A 23614-nucleotide genomic window follows, 5' to 3' on the forward strand; every position below is an offset into this window, starting at 1 on the left:
TTGAGTTTTTTCCCTTTTTAAAGTGTTAGTGCTGCATTGCAGTTTTGCTCTGTTTTTAAGCTGGGTCTAAGCGCAGTGCCTCTTCCCCTGCCATTTTTAAGGGAGGGCGATAAGCTTGGTCATGCCATCCTGGGTCCAGAGGGGTTTCTCTGCTGTGTGGTGGCCACCTGGGGACATTGTAGTTAATATTTGAGCTCGGGCTCATGGGTGCTAATCCCAGTGGCTAATGGACAGAAGGCAAATCCAAACTTTAAGCTGGCTGGTGAAAATCGGATGATTTGGAAGCTGGTGGTGGTGTTATTTGGGACCTGAATGATACCTGACCTCCAGCCAGGTAGGGCTGACCATGCTGCTGTGTTTGCACACTGGTGGGTTCAGCAGCTCCCAGGTGAGCCGAGCTTTGTCTCCCCGAGCCAAGGGGTTCGTGGACACGTGGGGCTCCCGGTCTGTCCCAGCACAAATTTGGTGGGGGACCCACAGTGGGGGACCTGTGGGCAGCATCTTCTCCGCCAGCTCTCGTTAGATCTGCAAGAGCAAATTTGCTGACACCGCCGGTCTGGCTGCTGTTAACGGGGAGGTGGCCGAGGCTGGTTTGGAGGAGAAATACAGCAAAAAGCCTCGCCAGATCTGCAATAACAAAGCTCCAGCCCCCAAAGGGGCTCAGCCACCCCCCAGCCGCTGCCTGCCCGGGTGTCTAACCTCAGCCTGTCTGTCTGTCTGTCTGCCCTGCCAGGGTGCGCAGCGGGTGCGGGAGGCGGCTGTGCACACCAGGCTGCTTCTCTTGTCTCTGATCCCCCTCTGGGGGATTGTCGGTTATTACAAGTCTCTGTAGTATTTTCCTTCTCTCTGTGCAAATGGACTGTGCTGCGGGTTTAATATGCCGGTTTTTCTGGGAGCTGGAAATGGCATTTGGGTAAAAAACAGCCCAAAAGCACACACACGAAGGCAGCGGGAAGCCTGGCGTGGAGGTGTTCCCGTGCTCCTCATCCCTGCCAAGACGCTACCAGGAGCGATGCAATTGCAGAACAACAATAATACATTCATTTCACGAGTGCCTTAACTCTGGATCCCTTTCAACTGGGTCCTGCCATGAGAAGGGAGAGCAAATTCTCATCATTAAAAAAGTCCCCGTGGGACAGACCGTGATCTCTTTTGGGTGGCAGAGAGATGCTCGCCGGTGGGGGTGCCTCGTGCTCCCCTCTCGCCCCGACTCTCCGTTCAGCCCAAGAATCAGAGGCAAACAAGGGTCTGTCCTTCAAAACACAACCGCCTGCAAAATAAGGGAGTGCAGGGAGGGAGAGCCGAGGCATTGCTCAGCGCAGCCAGCGGTTGCGATAACTTTAACTCGGCACTTTTGATTCTGAATTTCCTCTGAGCTATTGACAAGTGCTGAAAATAAAAACTTCCAGTCCTACCTTCCCCCTGCCCCCCCAGCACCGTCCTGATGTTGCCCAGAACATCTCCCTCATCCCTCCCTTTCGGAGAGGAAAAAAAAAAAGGGAAGGAGGGAGGAGTGGGAGAGAGGAGGAGAGAGGGAGAAAGTGAGCTCACGTTCACACGTTGGTAAAGAGGCTGGTCTTGCAATGCCTTTGAATATTTTACTTTTAGGCAGTTCCCCATCAGTCAGCCACACACATCCGAGGCGAGCTGAAGCTAACTACAGCCATGGACAGCACTAGGAGATCTGAAATCTAATCGCATGCATCATACCTCCAGGATATTTTTTTAAATTACATATATAAACACGCCGACAGGCAGCCGCGCTCGCACACACACATATACATCCACACGTCGGCAGAGCCGCCAGCACCCGCACGGCCGCTGAGCAAACACCTTGTCTCTTCTCGCAGGATATACCCGCTCACACACATCTCTCTTCATCTCCTCCTGGCTTCCCGGAGGATCGTGCCGGCTGTTTTTCATGGAGAAAGTCCAGGGAGAAATGGAGATTGAGAGATGGGAAAGAAGTGAAGAGATTTCAGACGCAGAAAAAAAGGTTATTCAAGAGACATGGAGCAGAGTATATGCAAACTGCGAGGACGTTGGGGTCTCCATACTTATCAGGTATTTAAAAAACAAACAAAAAAAGGAGGCAGCAAATCCAACTAAATCTCTTTATAGCTGAGAAAGAGGCAGAACAATATATATAACTGAACTGAAATGAATGACAGCGAGTGGGGAGCTGGCTGGGTGTATTCGCTGGCTGGGAGCAGGGAGGGTTTCACAGCACTCCTCTGATTTCCACACCTTTGAGCCGGGTGGCGGTGGCGGGGGGAGCGGGGGGAGCCTTGCCGGGGACTTTGGGGGAAGCTGCTTCCCTCGCAAAGGTCACCTTAGCCCGTGGACGGAGCTGGGGGGGGCGGCGGAGGCGGCGGGAGAGCGGCACCGGGCTTGGGTGGGTTGGGGGTATTTTTTTTTTACAACCCCCCCCCCCCCCAGTTAGCTGCGTGCGGATGGCATCGGTACGTAGCAGGCTGGCGGGTGAAATAATGCAAGTTGGGAGCCAAGATAAAACCCAAGCAGGTGTGTCTCCGAGGGCACCATCTGTCCCTCCGGCGGCAGCGTCGGCGGGAAGGAGAGCGCTGAAGTTGGCGGTGGAAGGGGGGTGTGGGGGGCACAGGCAGGAGAGGGGGGCAGCGGGGGGGGGCAAGGACCCAGCCGCCTCGGGAGCGGGGTGCGGAGCATCGCCCGACGGCGTGGGGCTGTGCGGCAGAGACGGGCAGCTCGTAAGCCCCGCGTCTGCACCTGAAACCAAAACAGGGGAGATGCTCTTGAGGTGGGGAACAGAGGCAGGTGGGTTTTCTTGCGTTGTCTGCGGGGGGCGACCCTTGTCCGGGTACCCCGGGAAAGCGCTGAGTGGGAATCCCACGGGGTCCTACAGATGCCGGGAGTTTGGGGTATCAGTGGGGTGCAGCACCAGCAAGCCGTTTCCCTTATTTAAGAGGGGAGAGGAGGACAGGCAGGGCGAGGAGAAGGGCAGGCGAGATGCCCGCGCTGACCTGTCGGCAAACAGCAAAGATGCTCTCCGGAGAGACAAAGCTCCCACCACCCATCCCGGGGACCAGCAAGGCAGGGATCTCCCTGGTCAGGCTCCCACCTGGACCCAACCCCGGGCACCCCAGATAGGAGACAGGAGACTGGGTTGTGTCTTTCCCGTTTTGCTCCTGGCAGCAGGGAACTGTGGGTGCTCGGAGAACCCCTTGGATGGATGCTCTGTTTATTGATAATCATCCAAAAGTTTTCCAAGAGGCTGAGAGCTAACGCCCCGAGCCCACGGGATCTGCAGAGAGCAGAGGCTCCCCGGACGTGCGGTGAGCAGAGCTGGTTCCCCTCCAGGCTCGCTGCCAGCACTGCAACTGGATTTTCCTAGCAAGACCCCACCGCAGAGAATCCAAAATGACATTTGAGTCCCCTCTCCGCCTCCTTCTCAAACATTTCCTTCTCTCAGAGCCAGCTGATGGCTGAGCCCATTGCCTCATCCCCCGCTACATGTAGCTGCCCCGGGGCGGTCTGGAGGTGCGACACCCCCACGGCTGGGGACACCAAACCCACCTGGGCTGGGTTTGAAGCCTGCACATGGCAGAGGTCTGGGGGATGCAAAATTGCCCTTTTCCCCATCCCATGAGCTTCAGCACGGGGCTTGGCCCCCAGCCGTGCATGACCAGCTCCTTGCCCAGCACCCAGGTCATGCCATGGCCCCATCCGCAAGCGCAGCTGGGTGCCCCCCCTGCCTGTGAGCACAGGGAGGGTGGCCGGGTGCCTGTGGCTGGCACCAAGGGACTCGTGGCAATGCCACGGGGGATTCACTCAGAGCAGTTCATTGCTTTTGGTGTGCCTGTGTGCAGTCGGGCTCAGGGCAGGGCTGGGGATGAGGGGCAGCGAGGTGCAGCATTGGGGACCATGTGGCCGAACTCTGGTCCCGACTCAAACTTTCCCAGTAGAAGTTTCTGGTCCAGGGTTTTTTTTTTCCAGGGACAGTTGTGGCACCGTGGTGAGGGCTTTTTCCCCGCTGTGCCAACAGGGCAGGACTGAGCTGGCTCCTAGGGTGAACACCGGCTCCTTGGGAGCCTTTCCATGCTTGGCCATGGCACATGCCCTGGCACATCCCAGCCAAACCCACCACCCACTCCCTCAGCCAGAGCTTCCCTGGGATGCTTAAAGCGAGGTCTGGACTTTTGGTGCACGTCCCCGGGGATGGCGGTGTAATTTGGGAGAGCTACCATCCCCTCCAACAGCCCCGGCTGGAGCAGTGCACCTTGCCTGCATCCCGGTGCCATGGCTCCGGTGGCCGAGCTGCCCCCCCCCCAGCACCAAACCCCATCCCCAAAGAGGGCTTCGTGCTGCTGCCCTGAGCCCCGCTCCCCCCGCACCGAGCTCCGACGAGCCCAACCTGAGCTCCCCAGGGAATCTCGCTCCTGGTGAAAGCAGGGCAGACCTGGCCGGGGTTGGAAGCACCGGCGGCCGCCGCCGCTCTCCCGGCTGCGTTTCCCAGCTGGCATCAGCCGCCGGGAGAAGTGGGTCATGCGTGGAGGCCGCCGGGAGCCCGGGCGGCGCGGGCAGGCGGCAGCCGCTTCCCAAGACATGATTCAGCAGCTCCAGAGGTCGGGGCCGGGGAGAGGACGGTGAGCAGCCGGCGGTGCGGTGCGAGCTGACCTGCCCAGCACGCTTTTGGGTGCGCGCACATGCAATGTGCCGGGGGCTGAGAGCTGCCCCGGCCAGACTCCGTGCTTCACTGGTACGGGGCTGGTATTGCTCATCATCTTGCTAGGGAAACTGAGGCAGAAAGTGATGTGCACAAGGGTGGCCGGGCAGAGGGAAGGGTGATGCACGGCTGTAGGCCCCCCCTTTGGTGTAACCCCGCTGTGCAGACTAGTAAAAGCAGGCAGATCTGTTAGCAGCCACATATCTGTCGTTGGGGTTGCGCCAGGGGAGTTGTCTGTGTCTGGTGGCAGCGGGTCTCTCCATGCTTTCCTGCTCCATCCCCTCCCTGTCCCTTTGGAGCTGCTGAGGGCAGGGAATGCCTTTTTCCCATGTGGGAAGGGCTGGGGTTTTGCAGCACCTCTGGACATAAAGGGTTGAAATGAATCTGGGGCCTGATTCTGTGCCCCGAGGGCAGAGGCAGGGGTGCAGCGATGCCCACCCAAAAGGCAGCGATGGGGAGGGCTGCAGTGCCGGTGTTCTGCGGGAAGCCAGTCCGGCTCCCGCTGTGCCTCCTTCAGCCCCTGCCCAGCAACCTCCCCCTCCACCCCCAGCCTTTCCAAGCTTTGCAGATAGGGAAACTGAGGCACAGAACCAGGCATCAGGTTCCCAGCCCTCGTGGCTGCTGCTAGTGCTTGAAGCCATAATAAACCCCTGCGGTCCTGCCAGCAGCCCAGTAGAGTCCTGATCTCGCAGGGCCTCTGGGCTCCCAGGGGACATAAACACGAATAATGGGGACTTCTGGCTGAGCAGCCAGCAGATCATGGGAATCTGCGCTGTGTGGTTACAACTATGTCGCTAATTGACAATTTCCTCAGTGGGGGAGCCTCACGCAGGAGGAAGCACAGTCTCCTCGCCATGCTCATCTTCCTCCTGGGGAGCTCAGGGGCCTCTGCAGGCTCCGTCTCGCAGCTGCTGCTTTAACCCTTGCTGGAGCTGGAGCTGGAGCTGGAGCCTCGACCTGCACATCTGGGGCTGTGCGTAGCAGCTGGGTCACTCCCAAGCGGACATGCCGGCCAACACAGCTGGGAGCCCTGGGCTGCAGCTTACTCATAGCCTCCCCATGCCCCCGGGCTCGTTGCTGTGCCTCAGTTTCCCCATCTGTAATTTAGGAATCGGTCCTTTTTGAAAAACACCCCTCACTGGAGAGCTCGCAGCAGGGGAGCCCAGGCGTGCGAGGGGAGCAGGGCAGCCTTCAGCAGCGCTGGCATCCGCATTAGCCCTCGCTGTGCGGCGCAAGAGCCCTTTGAGCTCGCGGCCGTCGCTCCCCAAGCACCCCCCTTTCTCTAACGCCCTCGCAATGGTTTATTGCCAATACCCCGCTCTCCAAGACCGTGTTGGGGGATGCAAGCACCCGCGTGGCTCAGCCCGCCCGCTGCTCACCCACCACGGCGCGCAGGGGCCGAGAGCACCCAGGCGAGCAGGGGTGAGCATCAGCGGGGGCTCGGGTCCCTCGCTCCTTTGAAGACCCCAACTAAGCCAGGGATGCCAGGGCTAAAACCGCAGCCTATCCTGACCATCACATGCGTTCGCTCCCACACCCACGCACGTACCGCGGTCACAGATGTGGGACCACAAAACTTAATGGGTCCCATCAAGGGATAAAAGCCAGGGATAGTTTCTATTAGCTCCCAGGCAGATCCACACCAAATGTTAATGCCGTGCCAAGCGCAGGCAATGCAACCTGCCACAGCCACCGCAGGCTGTGCCGTGTCTGTGGGGTTTCTCCATCACTGTTCCCTCCATCTCTGCTCCAGACCCACCAGCTTTCCAAATTTCCAAGATTGTTACCTTCTCCATCGCTCCTGATGTGCTCTTTCCCTCTCAGGAGGTGTAGGAGGGGAAGCAAAAGGATTGCCAATGCAGAATCAGGCCCACAGATTTCGACAGCTGCTTAGTCTGAGCTAACACACCTGGGTTTAGAGAGTTCGCAAAGAGCTTTGAAATGTAAAAGCACTCCTTGGATGCTAGACATTATTGTAAGTTTTAGGTTAAAATAGCAAAAAGCCTGAGTAATGAATCTGGCTATGCAGAAAACCCTTCTTTTTTCAGCTGAATCTAAAAAAATGGGTTGAATCCACCCAAAAATGGCATTTAAAGAATGATTTTGCAGCTACCCCCAAAGCCAACATATGTTTTGTGGAGGTGTCCATAGGGATGGGGTCCATTCGTGGCTGCTGACGGGTAAATTTCAGAGCAAAGCAGCTCAGAGAGATCCCCTTGCTGCAATATCTTGCTTTGAAAAGGGCCCCAATGAAAAGACTGACACTCTGTGCAGTGATGTCCCTGTCCCATCGCTTATCACACACTTGCATATCATTGTGGTTAAGCTGGAGAGATGTTTTTCTGGAGACAAGGAGAGCCCGAGAGCAGCAGGACTCTGCTCTGCTGACGAGGACACGCATGAGGAACATTTTCCAAAACAACAGCCCCCTCCGTGAGCAGTGAAGGGGGCAAGGGGGGGGTTAATAAGCTCTGTCTAGAAACAGCCCCTTTCCACACGGCTGCGTTTTCTCCCAGATCGCAGCACCTGGAACCAGCCCTTTCGGCTGCTTCACAGCCAAGGCGGCTGTGCAGGGATCCCTGCGGCACATCCCGCACCGGCCACAGCCTTGGGGCTGCCAGCGGCTCTTGGGGTGACCTGAGAAGAGTCTTTCCCATGTCCCCTGTCCCAGGGCTGCCCTCGCATCGCTTGCGAGCCACGCGGGGCTGAAAGATCCCACTCGATGCCTCGAGAGCTGCAAGGACATCCCTGGCCAAGGGAAGCAAAAGCGCAGGGGGGGTCAAATGCTCTCCCCGGATGGTTTCCCTGGCTATGGCTGAGGACATGCTGGATGTGTCGGTACCAGCCCTGAAAATCCTTCCCCCGGAGCAAGAGGCAAGGGCCAAGTCTCCACTCTGCTAACCAGCTCCATTAATGAGTCTGCTGCAGCGGAGCAGGGCTGTACCTCCGAACGCAGCTCGGCGAGCACCCGTCTGCGGAGTTTCAGCGCTCATTAAAGGCAGGGAAATGTCAGGACAGCCCTCACCAGGCTGGCAGGCTCTGAGCACGGCTGGGGAACGGGGAGTGCTGGCTGGCTGGCAATCCTGCTGGAGCGCAGCACCGGGGGGCGAGCGGCCGGCAGAGCCGCTGGTAATGCCAAGCCGGGGCTGCTGGAAATCAGCACGGGAGCGTTGGAGAGAAGAGGCGGTGGTGGACGCTGGCAAAAATCGGGTTCCCGATTTTGCTGGATGGAGGGCAGGTTCTGGCGCAGGGACCACGTCCTTGTGAATCTGGGTTACCCCTTCTCCACCTGGCTGGGAGTTGTCTTCCCTGCTGTCCCTGCGGGTCGGGGACATGCAGCTGGGCTCCAGCAAGCTCCATCCTCACTACGCATCTGCCTTGGAGGCAAGAGTCACGTTTTAGCATTGTTTCCTAACGCCCATGGACCCTGCTGAGCCACACTGACCCTGCTCGGCAGAGCTATAGGAAGGGTGCCCGGTGCGGGGGGAGATGCTGGTGGCGGGGTGGAGGGGGCCGACGCGGCTCTCCCTGCGTGCTGCTTGCACCCAGCAGGCAAGGACGTGGGCAGGGACAGAGGTTTGGCAGCGGAGAGGGGCAGGGACACGCGTGTGGAGGATGAGGATGATGCTGTGGATGAAGGTACTGAGCGAAGGGGATTGCAAGGGCCGTAGGAAACTGGAGTCTTGCGGGAAAGCCACTTTGGCACTGTTAATTCATTTATCTGATGAAAGCTATCTTTACCCCTAGCCTAATGGCTCATCTATGCAGCCAACAGGCTTTGGGCTGAATCCACATATGTGGTAGGGGAAGACAACAGCAATGAAGACTTGGAGGTGTGAGCCGTGCACGCACAAGTGAGCAGGACGTCCCCCTGGGGGTTGCTAGCTTGTGCCCAAATGTATTTGGCTCCATCTTTGCTGCTGGGTCCTCCCCCAGCCTCACTGGGGTGTCCCGGACCCTCTGCCCTGGGGCTCTGCAGTGCCCGGGGCATCACGGCCTCCGAGCACAGCTCAGTGTTGTGCTGGAGTCTGCTCCCGAGGCTTTGCAGCGGGACGTGGGCTTCACCTGGAGGAAGGCCAGCTACACCTCTTCTCCCTCAGCTGTAGAAGAAGTTGAATTTAGCATCAGTGTGTGGACCGAGGGCTTGGCCCTTCTCCCTCCAGCCCTCCCACGCTGGAGCTGGAGATGCTGCCCACCATCACCTCCACCCGTCCCTGAGCCCTCGGAGAGAGGACACAGAGCTGTGCTGCGGGGGCAAGCAGGCACCATCCTCTTCTTACTCCAATTAGATTTGCCTTTTTCTGTCTTTCTGGGTGATGGCCTTGACATGACCGAGACCTTTCTCACCTTGGGCTGGGAGCTGTAAACACAGGCAGCACCCAGCACCCCTGCCCCAGCCTGAAAATAGGATGATAGACTACAGGTGGCTGGGAGGAGCAGGGGGAACGTGCAGGCGAAGCGGTGAGGCAGCCCTCAGCATAATAAATAGCAGCACCACACACCACCTGCCTACCCATTATCAGCTGCTTTGTAGGCACCCGAGCAGAAAGGAGTTGGAAGGAGGGGTTTGAAAAGGGACGCAGAGAGACTCCAGGCTGCGTTAGAGAGAGTTTCTCCCACGTAGAGGGACGAGGCGAGAGAAAACATGAAAGCATTGGTAGGAAAATCTAGCAAAAAAAGTCTACAAGTTCTGGCTGGGGGTTCAGCTGAAGCCTCCCAGCAGCTTCGAGGGCTCACTAGCATTTTTTCCCTGCAGCTTGCAAACAGGGTAAGTGAAGCATCAAGGGTTTAGGTGCTCAGGGGGACCAAGTGAGCAGCTCCCAGGTGTCCTTTTTCCAGCTGGGGAAGGAAGGAGATGGCTGGGCTTGGAGATTTCCTCTGTGCAGGGTTTGCTCTGTAGGGTCTGGGTAGAGGGAGAACGGTGGGGACATGGGAGGAGAAGTGGCGTCTCTCCTCCCAAACAGAAAACATATTCCCAGTGACTGCAGTGGTTTTGCATCTTAATTATTTCCTTTGGCTCTGCTACTGGGAATGGTTGTGTCCTTAAAGTTGTTAAAAGGGCAAAAGAGAGAGGAAAAGCAATCCTGATATCCTGTCCATTGGGTCCAGATGTAGCTCGGAGAGTGCAAATTAGTGGGTGCAGAATGGAATCACTTAAAAAGAAATTTAATGAGATCGGTATGCAGGCATCTGGTTCCTATCAATCATAATTTTGTGTGATATGCAATGGTAAATATCATCTTTTTAATGACTCCGATGAAGAATAAGAGCCCAAAACACACACGCACACACAATGAGCCAACAAAATTCCAGAGCCTGAGATGTTTGAATTCTCAAAAAATGTTCTGTAGATGGAAAAACCCCAACTGACACCTCTTCTAATTCACTATTGTTTGAGTTATTTTATTTCTTCCTTTATTTTTTCTCCTTTCCTCTGGTTATATTTAACCTTTGTGTTAAATTAATCTTCTCTGTTTATTAACAACTACCACTGAGCGGGCCTCCTTCCCTCTTTTTCTTGGTTCGACAACTCAAATATTTGCTCTAGGCCAGAAGTTCTTGCCGCAGGCGCCTGCCTTTCTCCAGCCCTGCAGAGAGACACTGGCCAAGGAGAGACAGCTGCAGGTCTCTGGCCGGCCACGGATTTGCTTTTCCACTTGAAGCAAAGATGGTTTGAGCTCCCCTGTTTCAATTCTCCATGGATGAAAGTGAGCAGACAGCACACAGGGTTGAGCATGTGAGTGGGGGCTTTGCTGGTTTTACATCCCTCCGGCACCACTGCCATCCCTCTTGCAGGTCCCTTAAGAAAACCGCTGAGCTCAGCTCCCATGGGTGCATCACCTTGAGGGTCTGCAAAGTGGGGAAAGGTTGGAAACCAAATATTTGGATCCTTTGCTGGCCTGGTCTCGCCCAGCTTAGGGATTTTTGGGGTTTGATCAATCTTTGCTCCCGGCGTAGCTAGCTGAAAGCGGCAGAGAGGTGGAGGTGATGCCGTGGGAGAGGCATGAAGCTCCTGTTCCCCAAGGGCATCGGCTCCAGCGGCTCCTTTTGGCCCTTCTCTTGGTGGGGGGATGCTGCGATTCCTGGCGATGTAGGGGTCGGTCCCCCCTTGCTGTACCCCTTCTGCCGAAAGAGCCAGGCTCAGACCAGGTATTTTTCTCAAGTCATTCCCTGGGTCTTCACAGCATCATGCCCTTGAGCTGAGATCAAATAGGGCTTTTCAGGGAACTTCTGATGGTTTGGGATTCAGAGGCTTAGGCATGCATTGCCCGGCTGGCAGCCTCCATCCCCTGCATTGGCGTAGTCTGCGGGCAGCAGGTCCTACTTCCAGCAGCATCCACTGCTCCCAGCACCCAGGGGGGATGCCTGCCAGAGCCGGAGGATGCGGGGGGTAAGATCTGCTAGCAGGGATGGCAAAACCCTTAGCTCCAACCTCGGTGGGATGTTTGCTGTTGATAGGTGGAGGGTGTTGATCTCAAGGGCCGGCTGGAGCTGCGGGCTTGGGGGCTGCAGCAGCTTGTGCAGAGGTGGGGAGGGATGGGGGGGAGAAGGATGCTGGGGCCAGGTGGAAAAAATGGTCCCATTAAAACACAGAGGAACATTTGTTCTTCTGTTGGGAAATGCTTGGGGCAGAAATTTTGAATCCCGGTGCTATCTCCATGGCCCCAGCAGGCTCCCTCCCCCAGCCAGGGGACTGGTGTCCATCCCCGACCGCCTCTCTGACAGCTCCGAGCTGAAGGGTACGGACCGAGCATCTCTGTGGCGACAAGAGCTGGAGTCAAATGGGCCTAGGAATGATTTCTCCTGACAGGGACCAGATGTGTCAGGAGGAGCTTTGCTGGGGGGGGGAGGCTGCACAATAACAAGAGGAGTTTTGTCATGGGTCCCCTCTGGGTTTTAAAAGCAACACCTTGTCTCCCTCTTCCACCTTCCTTCCTCCCACACCCTTTCCGCCACACACTTCTCACACCTCCAAACCCTATTTTGGGCCATCTGATGAATCCCAGATGCCTCGGGGAAGCAACAGAAGTGGCGGTGCACTCCAGGCGCTGCTTCATGCCACTTCCTTGGCAATGCCCCCAAGCTTTCGCAAGCCAAGGGTGCGGGGGAAGGAAGGGGGGGGGGGGGGGGGAAAGGAGGATAACGAAGTGGTACACAAGCCTGGTCCTCAATATTGTGATTATTTGTGGAGTGGTGAGTGGGGAAGAGGATCCCACCCGGTCCTGGAGGGAGGTAGCAATGGTTGGGAAAAGGGGTGGGATGGGTTCACATGGTTTGGGATGGTGCTTGGGGAGGGGGTTACAGCAGCCTGGGAGAGGGGAGGAGGTAGTCTGTCTGGAGCCGGGGATGGTGGGGGACAGCCCGGGGAGCTGTCTGCCACCTCCTGAGCATCCTTCACTGGTCCAAGCAAAGGGGAGCCCAGAAGGAGACAGGGAGAGCCCTGCTGGAGAGAGGGAGCTGGCTGAAAGGGAGCAGCAAATGCTGATGTGGTTCTCTCCTGTGTAAATGGGGTGGTTAGTGCAACTCGAGTGTCAGCCCCAGCTGCCGAGAGCAACCGGCTGCAACGCTGGCATCGGTGGTGTTGGCATCGGTGGTGTTGGCATCGGTGGTGTTGGCATCGGTGGTGTTGGCATCGGTGGTGTTGGCATCGGTAGCCCCAGCCCTGTGCCCTTCAAACCCGCCAGCCCTCCAACTCCCCGGGAAGCTTAGCACATCTGCTGCATCCACAGCTTCACTCGCTTCACCCACATTTCACTGGGGTTGACTTCATCCCACAGAAAAGAGGGTCCTCAGCCCCTCGGAGGGGCTGCCTGGGTGTTTGAGGCATCTTTGTGCTGGGGAAACCGGCTCCTGGCATAGATGAGCAGTGATATGAGCTCAGGGCTGAGATCTTGCTGGACACTCTGGTGGGGCTGATCTGTGAAATGTGGGGACATCCTGGGCAGGGGGAGACTCTTTTGGGTGGCAATGCAGGAATAAAGCCCATGGGGCCAGGAAGCTGCTGTGGGACTGGGGAAGAGGGACAGGGAGATGTTGGCTGGCATGAAGAGAGCTTTTCATGCTCTTCACTGGCTCTCTGAGACAGGACATGATTTTTTGATGTATGTGGGCATGTATAGAGCATCTGGCATGCCTGGGTGAAGTCTCTGGGTATCAAGAACTCACTCTTGCCTCTGCTTTGTAGATTAATACCCAGCTGTGATGCCCTTGTAGCAGATAGGGAAGGTTGGGGAGAAAAGCATTAACCTGCTGATTTTTAGGTAGCTGAATGCCACAGCTCCTGGGGACTTCAATGAGAAAACCAGCCTTAGCTGTGTTAGATGCAAGGGGGTGGTTTCAAGCATCTCCCCCCGCTCCAAGCTTTGCTTTAACCTCTCAGCCTGCTCTCAGCTTCCTGATGGTATTTTATGTCTCTTCTTTCTTGAAGGTTTTTTGTCAACTTCCCCTCAGCCAAGCAGTACTTCAGCCAGTTCAAGCACATGGAGGACCCGTTGGAGATGGAGAGGAGCTTGCAACTGCGTAAGCACGCTCGGCGGGTCATGGGTGCCATTAACACTGTGGTGGAGAACCTCAATGACTCCGAAAAGGTGTCCTCTGTTCTGGCCCTGGTGGGCAAGGCCCATGCCCTCAAGCACAAAGTGGAGCCCATCTACTTTAAGGTAAAGGATAGAAGCAAAAAAAAAAAAAAATCTCTGGGATGCTTTAGAAATTAGGAAGAGAGCAGGAAAGAGGGAGCCGTGGCGAGCCGGCGCTGTCTGTCCTCACCCAGAGAAGGTTGGCTGGTCGCCGGGGTTGCTCCCCACGTGGCTGCAGTGTCCTGCTGCGATGCTGTCCCACGCAGACCACCGTTCCCAAACGCAGCCAACGCTGAAGCATCAAGTACCTCGCCCTGCCCAGGGAAGCCTGCCTGCGTCCTGCCGGCAGCCCCCTCCGGCATGGTTGTGGTTATATGTCCCTTTTAGAAATCAAGCATGATAGAAGGGACTAAATTTGAGGTGCCCAAATTAGGGAGATGCTTGAACCTGCAAGCAGCACTCCATGGTGCCTGGATGTCAGCCTCCCCCCTGCCCGGGCTACCTGTCCTATCTGTTCCCTGGGGTGTCGACAGACCTCCCGAACATCTGTCTGTCCCGCAGAGGGTTGTCATTTCCAAAACTCAGCAACAGGATTAAATTGGTTTTGTAGGAAAAAAGCTATATTTGCTGTTAGCTGCTCCCTGCGGAGTTATTAACCCTTGGCTGTCCGCCTGCCTCCAGAAACTCACTGGTGTCATGCTGGAGGTCATTGCTGAAGAATACGCCAACGACTTCACCCCGGAGGCGCACGGTGCCTGGACCAAGATGAGGACCCTCATCTACACCCACGTGACGGCGGCGTACAAGGAGGTGGGCTGGGCGCAGTACCCCACCGCCACCCTGTGAGCGGCCAGCGGGGCCAGGCGAGGGGCAGGGAGGGCTTCGCTCACCCCAGGACTTCACTCTGGTCTCTTCTCAAGATCTTCGCTCAGTCTGGGGAGCCCGGTAGGGCCAGCTCTGTTAGCTGCCAAGTCACAATTTGATCTCCATGGGGTTTAAAAACAAACTAAATAAGCCAAAAAAAATAGAACCGTGAAGGGTGTGGGTGGGTCGGGGTGAAGCAGTTGCAGGGGACGCTGGAAGGGGATGCAGAGCGCGAGGGGAGAGCGTTGGTTGTTGGCTCCATCTTACTGTCCTGGCGTGTCCATCACCACCTCCCAAATCCTCCACCTTGCTTGTGCCATCCCAAAGTCCCTTGCACAAGCTCTGCTGCGCAGCAGCGACATGCAGCCCCGTTCACTGACAAACAATACGACCCTCGTTTTCCATGCAAAGCCCCCAGGTAAACCTGGCTCCTTGCTTTTGGGGGCATGACGCTTATGGGGACCTCCGGCTGCCTGGCTGGCAGCGAAAACGCTTTGCTTTGCACTTTCTCTACTCCCCTGACAGGGTGGCAGGGCTGATGGCCGTGGCCGGAGCCGCTCTCGGCTGTCCATCACGCTGCACTGCGGGCCGGCAGCAGCCCTCGCCTCTCCTGTCACCCACAGTCCCTCTCCTTGGCTGGCTGTTGGAAACCCTCCGGGGGCTGGAGGGAGCGAGTGGGTGGGAGAAACGTGCTCCCCCAGCATGAGAGAGTGCGGAAGAAGGGGGATGCCTTTGGGCTGCCTCCACTCGTGGCTCAGAGCACGGCACGTAGGTGGGTTCTCTGTGCCAGATGCAGGGAGCTGGTGAGCCCACCTGCCTCCCTGCAGTTCCCATGGGCAGCAGGGACATGCACGAGGACGCGTTTGGGTGGCACACGTTGTGCCATTGCCCTGGGAGCTGGCGTGCGTAGGTCGGTCTGTCCGGCAGCCAGCCGCAGGGTAGTGCAGGGATGCAGGGCTGGGGCAGCTCTGCCTGCTTGGTGAGAAGGGGCGTTCAGGCTGTGATCAGGAGGGGGAAAGATGAAGTGGACATAGCAGGAGGGATTCCTGGGTGTGAAGAAAGGTCCCTGCTCTGTTAAAATTAGTAAATAAGTTGTTACATAGAGCATATTCCTGCCCTCTTGGTGAAACTGGGTTCCTTCAAATAAAGTGCCTGGTAGAAATCAACCCACGCAGGAGCTGCGTCCCTCCTTGGGGGCCAGCAGCACTCCTGCCTGTGCCTGGCAAAGGGCTCTCCCCCCTAAAATGAGACGTGGCTGCAGGGCTCGCAGCACTCATCCTGCCTCCGACACTGACTCCTCCTGAAGCTGTGGGTGAGTCTGCTTGGTTTCTGCCTCAGTTTCCCCTTCAGTTACGAAAAGGGGAGGAAGAGCAGCCCTATTGCCTCCTGCACAGATGTGCTTGGATTTATAGGATTTATGGGACCGATTCCCAAAGGATTGGGGATGAAGCATCAGATGTGCTAGGAAGCTTTGGCATCCTTGCCACCCAGTATTTCCCAAAATGTCTCTGTTATTTTTAGAGCTCTAGCATTAAGGGCAATGTTACCTACTGAAGTGGGAGGCGTGTTCCCTTCTGAGATTTCCTCTGGCCTCACGCCACTACTGCCCTGGAGAGCTGGCAGCTTTCCGGGAGAGACCAGCTCCTCTCCTGGATGTCGCCTTGACAGGCAGCGAGCCCATGGTCCCTGGCTGGGATCCCTGCGGCTGCCTTTGGGGACATCCCCCCCCCCCCGCTGCGGGGACACTGCTGGAGGGGGCAGCGGTCACTCTCCCCGGGGCTGACCTTCCTCCTCTGGAGCAGCCAGCCAGAAACTCCTGCTTTGCTCACCCGCAGCCAGTTCATCTGTGCTTTTAATCATCCCCAGGGAATAGGGTTTTTTTCTTCCCCGTTTCTGGTGTTTTGCTGCCATGCCAAGGGGCTCCTCTGCTCCCCAGCCTTGGCACCACCTGGGGGGTGGCCAGCACTGGGTACTCGCTCCCAGAAAAGCTCTCACTGGGGTTTTCCCCTTTCCTCTGCTGGCTGTAACAGCAGGTTTCTGCTCAGGATCTGTTGGAGCCCGTACAGATGGGCAAACCCCCGGACCCCAGCCCTGCCCCTTCCATCGCTCATGGGAAGATGCTGGCACAGCCCGCTGCTGGGCAGTGACCCTGGGGATCGCTGCTCAAAGCAGCAGGGGTGGTGTGCTTGGGGGGAAAATGTCTTCTCCTGTTCCTTTGAGCTTTGTTAGATGCAGCCAGGAGTTTGTGCCGTCGCCTGGTGCCCTGGCTCTGCATAAAGGGTTTTGGGGAGGGGTCTAAACCTCTTGGCTGCGTTCCCCAGTGCTCCCTTGCCTTCCTGCGGAGCCCTGGGACCAGAGTTAGTCCCAGAATAGCCCCAGGACTCCACTAATGCCACTATAGCTGCTCCCTCTGGCCTTGCAGTTCTGTCCTCCCTACGTCCCACAACAAAGCAGGCGGAGAGGAGCAGCGGAGCCAGGAGCAACAGCACGTTCTGGGCGTGCATAGAGGGTTGGGTGGAAATAACCACTCGAGGCATGGCTGTCCTTGGCATGGCAGCGTGCAAGGTCAAGGGGTTTATAAAAGGAAGGGACGGACACAGCGTGACAAGTGATGCTGCTTTGCTGATAGGGTGGGCTGTCATTTAGAGTCACCACCCTCGAAATTCAGCCCACCAGCCTGCACTCGTGAAGGTGCCGGCAGCTGATGCCTCTGGCTCACATCCGAATGTCAAAGCAGCTGCTAATCCATTACGCAGTCGGCGGAGGCATCCTTCAAATGGCAGCTGCTGGCCGGGGTCAGGATTAGGCCCGTGCAGAAGGGAAAAGACCTGTTCAGCCATTGACTTTGCTCCAGTGCAAGACTGGAGAGCGATCACTTGGAGGAAGAGTGTTAGGTATTCTTTGGGTGCATCACGGGACTCTCATGAGCACAACTCCACCGATTTCTGCCAAAACCTCAGGGCCAGCGGCATATATTTTCAATGAGTTCATGTACTCCTTGTGCTCTGCAGATGCTGGGCCAGGGATGTTTCATCTTTAGACAAAGTTCACACATTAACCTTTGGGGTTAATATTCTCCAGGTGGGAATTTTTATTTTTTAGTGCAAACCCTTCCTCCTCCCTCCCACAACCAAAATTGGGCTTGGTCACACTTAGAGGGGGAAGTGATTTTGGGGTGGCTGGAAAGTCCCCATGTTCACGCCCGACCCACCTGAGTGCCTTGGATTTTGGGGAGCAGCAGTGAGGTCCCCCCACCTCACCTTTGAAGGGGGCTTGGTTTCTTCTTTTCTTTTTTTTGCCTCCCTAGAAAAAACTGACCCATGACCTTGTGCGCCCACGTGTGTGTGTGCTGGGCTTGGGTTTTTTTCCAGGCACATTTTTCTAAAGCAAATCCAGATGCGTGCAGCTGCTGTCCCTCGAGGAGCTCCCCCATCAGCCAAATTGCAGGCCAGTCGAATATATGCAAACAAAACCATGTTTATTTTTATCAGCTCTGTAGGAAGTAAAATGAAACAAGGAGGGCGGCTGGGGCAGAGCTCGCAAGGGGAAGAGACAGAGATAAAGCGAACGCCCCCTCTTCGCCGCCCGCAGCAGAGCAGGCATTGCTTAAATCAGGGAAAATTCTCATCTGGGGAGAGATGAAAATGAACAGAAAAAGGAAAAAAAAAAAAACCAAAAAACATTCCAGAGTGACAAGGCTGATAAATGCTGTGTGGAAGAGCAGAAAGGGAGGCCAGGTCCTGGCTCTGAGCGTGGCTCTCCGATGCACACGCGTGCACACGCCTGCACAGCTGCTCCCTGTTACCGCCAGCCCTGTCGCTCCCCCCTGAACCCACCGCAGCCGGCTGGGGACCCCTTTATCCCCCCTTCCCTTCAGGCCCTGCTCGCTGGGACTCAACATTTCACCTCCCGGCACACTTGGGCTGAGATAAGGGTGCTGCCCACGCACGCTTTGGGCTCAGCTTTGCTCTCCTTAACTGTGGCAGGTAGGGACCGACTCGCAACGCTGTTCCCCCAAAATTCACTGGTGAGAAGCTGGGGGCTCAGGGCATGGTGCCAGCACATGCTGGGGAGCAGCCAGTCTCTCCCCTTCCCTGGAGGGGACCCCCATGTCCCCCAGCCCCATTCACCTTCCCCAGGGATGCTGCTGGACTACTCCTGTTCACTCTGCTCCTCTCTGATGGCCGTGCTGTTGCGGCTGCCCCCGTGCAAGCCAGCCAAGCTCACCTGAGAGCTGCTGCCCCTGTAACCATGGCAGGATCCGACCCCTGGCTCAGCCAGTACCTCTGCATTAGCATCAGGGCTGGCCTTGGACCCTTGACCCGGGTGGGAAAGTCTTTGTGCCCCCTGCCAGCAGCAGATGAATGCCATGTGAGCGGGGGGATTTGGTGTCCCTGTGGCAGGGTGTCCCCCCCCGAGCACCTTGTCCTGGCTCTCTTTGGGGACAGCCGCTCATATCAACCAGCTCGTGTCCCCCCACCCCAAGTTCAACGCTGTGTTTGGTCAGAGGGAGCTCAGCGCTGGAGGGAATGGGAAGCACTGGGTTGGGATGGGACACAGATCCCGTCCACCCTGTCTCCTCCTCCCTCTGGCCAACGCTCCAGGCAGGTATAGCTCCATATACACCCGGCCAGCTAGAGAGACACCCCAGCGCCACCAGAGCCGTTTGGACAAGGAACCCTTAAGGACCTTGTGCCACCACCCTCCTCTTCTCTCATGGCAAGACAAATCCCCGAGGCAGCCAAGCCGCAGGCTCTCCCGGGGGAATCCTCTTGCATCTCTGCCAGTTTGCTGCAGTTTGCCCCAGTAAAGGGGATCCCAGCGTCTCCCCGCTCTCTGGGGAGGTGCCCAGCGACTTTAGTGGGGACCAGATTTCGGCTGGCTGGACTCTGGCACCAGAGCTCAGCCTTCCCTGCCCCTTGCCGTAGGGAAGCCGCCCTGGTGCACTGATGTCAGTGCGAGGACTGCTCGGGGCCAGCGCCAGCGATGCCGGACAGATGGGTGGAAGGGAAACCCATGAGCTAACCTTGGACCAACTTACGGAAAGGGAGGGATAAAACTACCCGCCTATTTAACAGAGTGCGACGCTAATTATTTTCCATAGCTGAAGTTGTCTCTAATTGTTAGTATGTCTTAACCAGTCCCACCGTGACCCACAGACATGAGCTGGCGTGGTCTGATGTAACTCCGTGTCTTTCCTGTTACTGCTGCGGATACTGTTCACGTATGTGTTTCTCGGCGCTTCCGTGCTGGTTTTATACATGCCGTTTCGTGTACGATGGGTGTAACTTGTTTTTCTTTTTGTAGGTTTTTAGTATGTTTGTACCCAGACAGAATGGTGTTATTAAACTGAAACTTGTATCTTCAGTGGATAAATCAATCAAACCCCTCCAGCTCTTCTTGGTTTCTTTCTGGTGGGGTGGCTGTGAAGTGGGGGGATGTCGGGGGGATGTGGGGGGCTGCCCCATGTCCAGGTACGTCTGTGGGTGCCTGCTCGCTCTGGGGCACCGGCGAGGGAGCTTTGCAGCTGGCAAGCAGCAGCAAAGGGAGGAGACGTGCCCTTCACTGCCCTTCTCCACCAAGGGTGGTAAAGGTGGCCAGAGGCATCTTACTAATCGGCTCAAGCGAGAAGGGGAAGGTCTGCTCCTCCTCCGGGCTCTTTGCTTGGCTTCCAGGTACGTTGTACAAACCTCCGGGGGCTCTCCCTGAATCAGGAGCTGTTCCCGTGCCTTCGCCAGCTCAGGCGGCCCAAAATGCATGCAGGGAGGATGAGCTGCACGGGACCGGCCAGGGACTTGCCCTAACAGACATCCTAAGCCTGATGCGCAGCCTTCATGGCACGTGAATCCGGGCAGGCACCGAGACAAAGGCTGCTCTCCACTGCGGGAGGCAGCAGGACAGAGCTGGACAGGAAATCTGCAGTGGTGATGGCCACAAGATGCAGCAACCGTGACCGTCAAGGACTATGAGATAGTTCCCAGCCTTTAAAAATAACAAACAGCTCCCTGAGCAGCAGAAGCCAACTTTTCCGTGGCTCTGTCCCACGCAGCTCCTCCTGTGCCTCACACTGCGGCTGAATCACGTTGCAGTGGGATGGGTCCCAGCATGGTTGGCTTACGTCGTGGTTTCCCTCTGTGGGTCTTTCCAGCTCCCTCTTTTGCAAAACAGGCCCGCGATGTACTTGAGACCTCTGTCAAATTTGGTTGACACTGGCCAACCTTTCCAAAGTTGTTGGCAGAGGATGGACGGACAGACAGACAGATGCATATTATGGTCCCATAAGCCCATTTCCATGGGATGCAAGGCTTGGAAAAGAAATCCAAGCAATCCTTTTTATTGTGCTCCTCTCTACTGATGCCAGGTACATCAACACAGGTCCGAATGGGCTTTCAGGGAAGGGAAAGCTCATCCCACCAGGGTGGTAGAAACCACCAGCACCTGGCCACAAGCAATTTTAAGGGGAGCAATCCCAGTTTAGGACCCCAGTCTGAGGCTGGGGGGGTTCTCAGTGGGGTCTGAGAGGGAGGAGGGCAGAGATCGGTGCCTTGGAGTCTGCCCAGGGTCTTGGGGAGCCTGATGCTGGCTTGTCTGCTGTTGGGCTGAGGACAACGATGATGTTCTCCAGCCCTGCACATGGTGGAGTAGCTCTGGCAAGGGCAGGCACTTGAGCTAATCTGGAGTCCCCAAGCTACAGGGACTTGGGTAGCCATGCAAGGGGAGCCTATTTCTTCCCCTACAGTTTAGCCAAAGCAAGCCCGACTGGCCACAGCCATGGAGAAGGGAACTAAAGGTCAACCCACGTGGGGAGGGGAATAACTGCCTGGTTCAATCTGTCTTCTGCTGTGCCTTTTTGGCGGGGGGGGAAAACCGCTTGGTGCTGTTAATGCAATTAATAAGCCGTCCTCGGAGTCTCTGCCACATCCTGTATACACTTCCAGGCGGAAGCGAACAGTCAGCAAAGCCCGCGCGCTGCTATGCTCCAGATGGGAAACATTGGCTTGGAAACCACGAGCCAAAGGACTGGCTGGCTCAGGAGTGGGGAGGTTGCGGTGGGGACCTGAAGCTCTTAGACCTTTGCATGCTGGGCTGAGACTAGCCAGAACCAGCGGTGGATGGAGGGCGCTGACACGGGGCTGTTTTTTCCAATGGCTTGTTGAAAAGGAGCCGGGAATTTCAGCATTACCTTGCAGGGAGAAAATATGTACACAGCCCTTCACTTCATACTAATATTTACCCCCAGATCCCCTCACTTCGGGGTGGCTGTGACGATCGCGCCGTGACCCGGACCCCGCGGCCACGCCAGTGCTCTGCCAGCGCTGGTGGAAAAGGAGACAGGGTGGGAGGATGAGGCTCACAGCACACTGGAAAATTGGCCCTGGCACCTGAGTGATGGGCTCGCACCCTCCTGCTTCCCTGTGCCCAGTGTGGGGCTAAACTGGTCTTGTTTCCCAGTGTCACAGCCTGGGGATGCTGCTTTCCAGGAGGCAACCCTTGCCTAAGGGAGCCGGAGGAGATCCAGCTCTTAGAAACCACTTTGGTGGCCTCGGTGATGTTTTACGGGCCGGGGAGTGGAGGGAGAGGGGAATTTGATAGCTAAGGCATGGCACAGGGTGTGCTCCCAGCCCGTCTCCTTCCCGTGCTCCAGCCCCAGGAAAGCCCATCTGCCCCACACTGCTGGCCATGGGGTCCAGCACTCCCTGCCCAGCACCTGCCACGTGCTGGGGGGAATTATGGTTCCACGAGCCCAGTACGGATGTGGGCTCAGACGTGGCACATCTCCACCGTGTGTCCATATCCCACCGGCACCTGGTGACAGCCAAGGGGAGAGCCAGGAGGTTACTGCGAGGGACAGACAAAAATACATCTGCACGAGGGAGATTAAAAAAGAGGATATGCAATAACTGCGCTGAACAAATACCTATTAAAACCCAGCCTGCAGGAGCTGGCGGTGAGGAGAAGTCCTCTCTTGTGTCCTGGGCGGTACAGGGTGAGAAGCCTCGGGAGACGGAGCTTGCAGGCTCCCACTGGCTTGAAGGACATGTCCCTTTTTCTCCATTATCTGCCCCGAGATAAGAGCAGGGAGCTCCAGACTTTGTTGTATGAACCGCCCTATGGCCACCCTCACCAGTGCAGGGGTTTTGGCGGCTCCTCGCACAGAGCAAAGCTCTTGGGGGGAAAAAAAATAAGCAGGAAAAACACCCACCCCGGCGGGGCTGACACTGAGCAGGAGCCGGCCCTTCCTTCCGCACCCGGCTCCTCTTCAGCTGCGCCGGCTGATATGGTTTATCTGAGCAGCGCTGAATGTAAACGCTGTCAGCGCCGGCTGGGATTAATTCCCGGGAGTTTGGCAGCCGAGAGATGAAATAACAGCGCTGGGGGGGGGGGAGCGCACATCTCAGACTGAAAAATCCTCCTGGCTAATTTACAGCCAGGCTTCTCTTCTCCCAGGCACTTTTGAGAGAGAGCAGAGCCGAGGGCAGAGGGAAGATGGGGGAGAGGGCCGGGAGGAGGAGGAAGATGATGGCTAGCGGGGGGGGCCAGGCTGCCTTCTCCTCCTCCTCTTCCTCCCCGCTAGGACCCAAGGGAGTGGGGGTGATTGGGAAACCACACTTGCCCCATGCACAGGAGCTGGCCAAAAGCACTTGGCCCCACTACCAGGGACCCTGGGGGTGGTGTGGGACACGGCCCCCGGCCCCCAGCCCAGCCAAATCACCCTCTGGTTTTGCAGGACCCCCCGGGCGGAGGCAGCAGCGCCGAAGGCACCGAGGTGCTCCCGGATACCTGAACCCGGACAGCCGGCACCCTGCCCGAGAGAGGAGCCTTCCTCTGCTTTCTGCTCGCTGCTGGGTCGATGCGCCTTAGCCTGGGGTGGCAACTGCCGTCCCCACGTTAACGAGCACCGGCTCCCCTCTCTTTGGGGAACAAACCAGCAAAAAGCATATTCCCGTCGCTCGGCGCGTTGAACGTCACAAGATCACCCGAACCAAACAGCTTTGCTGCTGGGAGGATTCCCATCCCCACACAGATGGGACATCTATTGCTGTTTATTACAAATCCTTTTTATTAATTGACAGGTATATTTGCTTTAAGGGAAAGCTTTAGAAAACTGCCCCGCGGATGCTGCTGTTTGTATGTTTGATCAGTTTTGAGGCTGATGTTCCAAACAGCTCCTGAAATAAAATAATCATCAGGCTCCGCCACATTGTTGTGGTTTTATATTTATATAGCAGAAGGATTTGTTTGGGGGATACTTTTCTAAGCAATAATGTGATTTGCATTTACTTTCTTTAGATACTTCAGTAAATAACTACAAACAATTCCACTTATTTTTATTGTTTTCTTGGTAGAGGAAAAAATTGGCTGCACAAAAACCCCAGCAGTGCATGGGCAGGTAAATTGATTTATTTTACATTTAGAAAAGCCCTTGCCTCATCTGCCAACCAAGAGCTGTGCATCACTCGGGGCCCTGCTA

General features: G+C 56.6%; 1 protein-coding gene across 3 annotated transcripts; it reads left to right on the top strand.

The window, feature by feature from the left end:
- The first annotated feature begins 235 nt into the window (after window positions 1-235).
- Window positions 236-23342, top strand: CYGB (cytoglobin). Of its 3 annotated transcripts, XM_030015462.2 has the most exons (5): window positions 236-334; window positions 1851-2064; window positions 13131-13362; window positions 13960-14088; window positions 22871-23342. In XM_030015462.2, exons 1-5 carry the CDS (start codon window positions 313-315, stop codon window positions 22925-22927), a joined length of 654 nt encoding a protein of 217 aa, XP_029871322.1. In that variant the 5' UTR covers window positions 236-312; the 3' UTR covers window positions 22928-23342. The 3 variants fall into 3 exon arrangements, with proteins under 3 accessions (XP_029871322.1, XP_029871323.1, XP_040979777.1); XM_030015463.2 differs by lacking the exon at window positions 22871-23342 and having other exon boundaries at window positions 237-334; window positions 13960-19531; XM_041123843.1 differs by lacking the exon at window positions 236-334 and having other exon boundaries at window positions 1536-2064.
- Window positions 23343-23614: the final 272 nt, after the last annotated feature.

Source organism: Aquila chrysaetos, chromosome 5 (genome assembly GCF_900496995.4).
Source record: "Aquila chrysaetos chrysaetos chromosome 5, bAquChr1.4, whole genome shotgun sequence".
Classification (NCBI taxonomy): Eukaryota; Metazoa; Chordata; class Aves; order Accipitriformes; family Accipitridae; genus Aquila; species Aquila chrysaetos.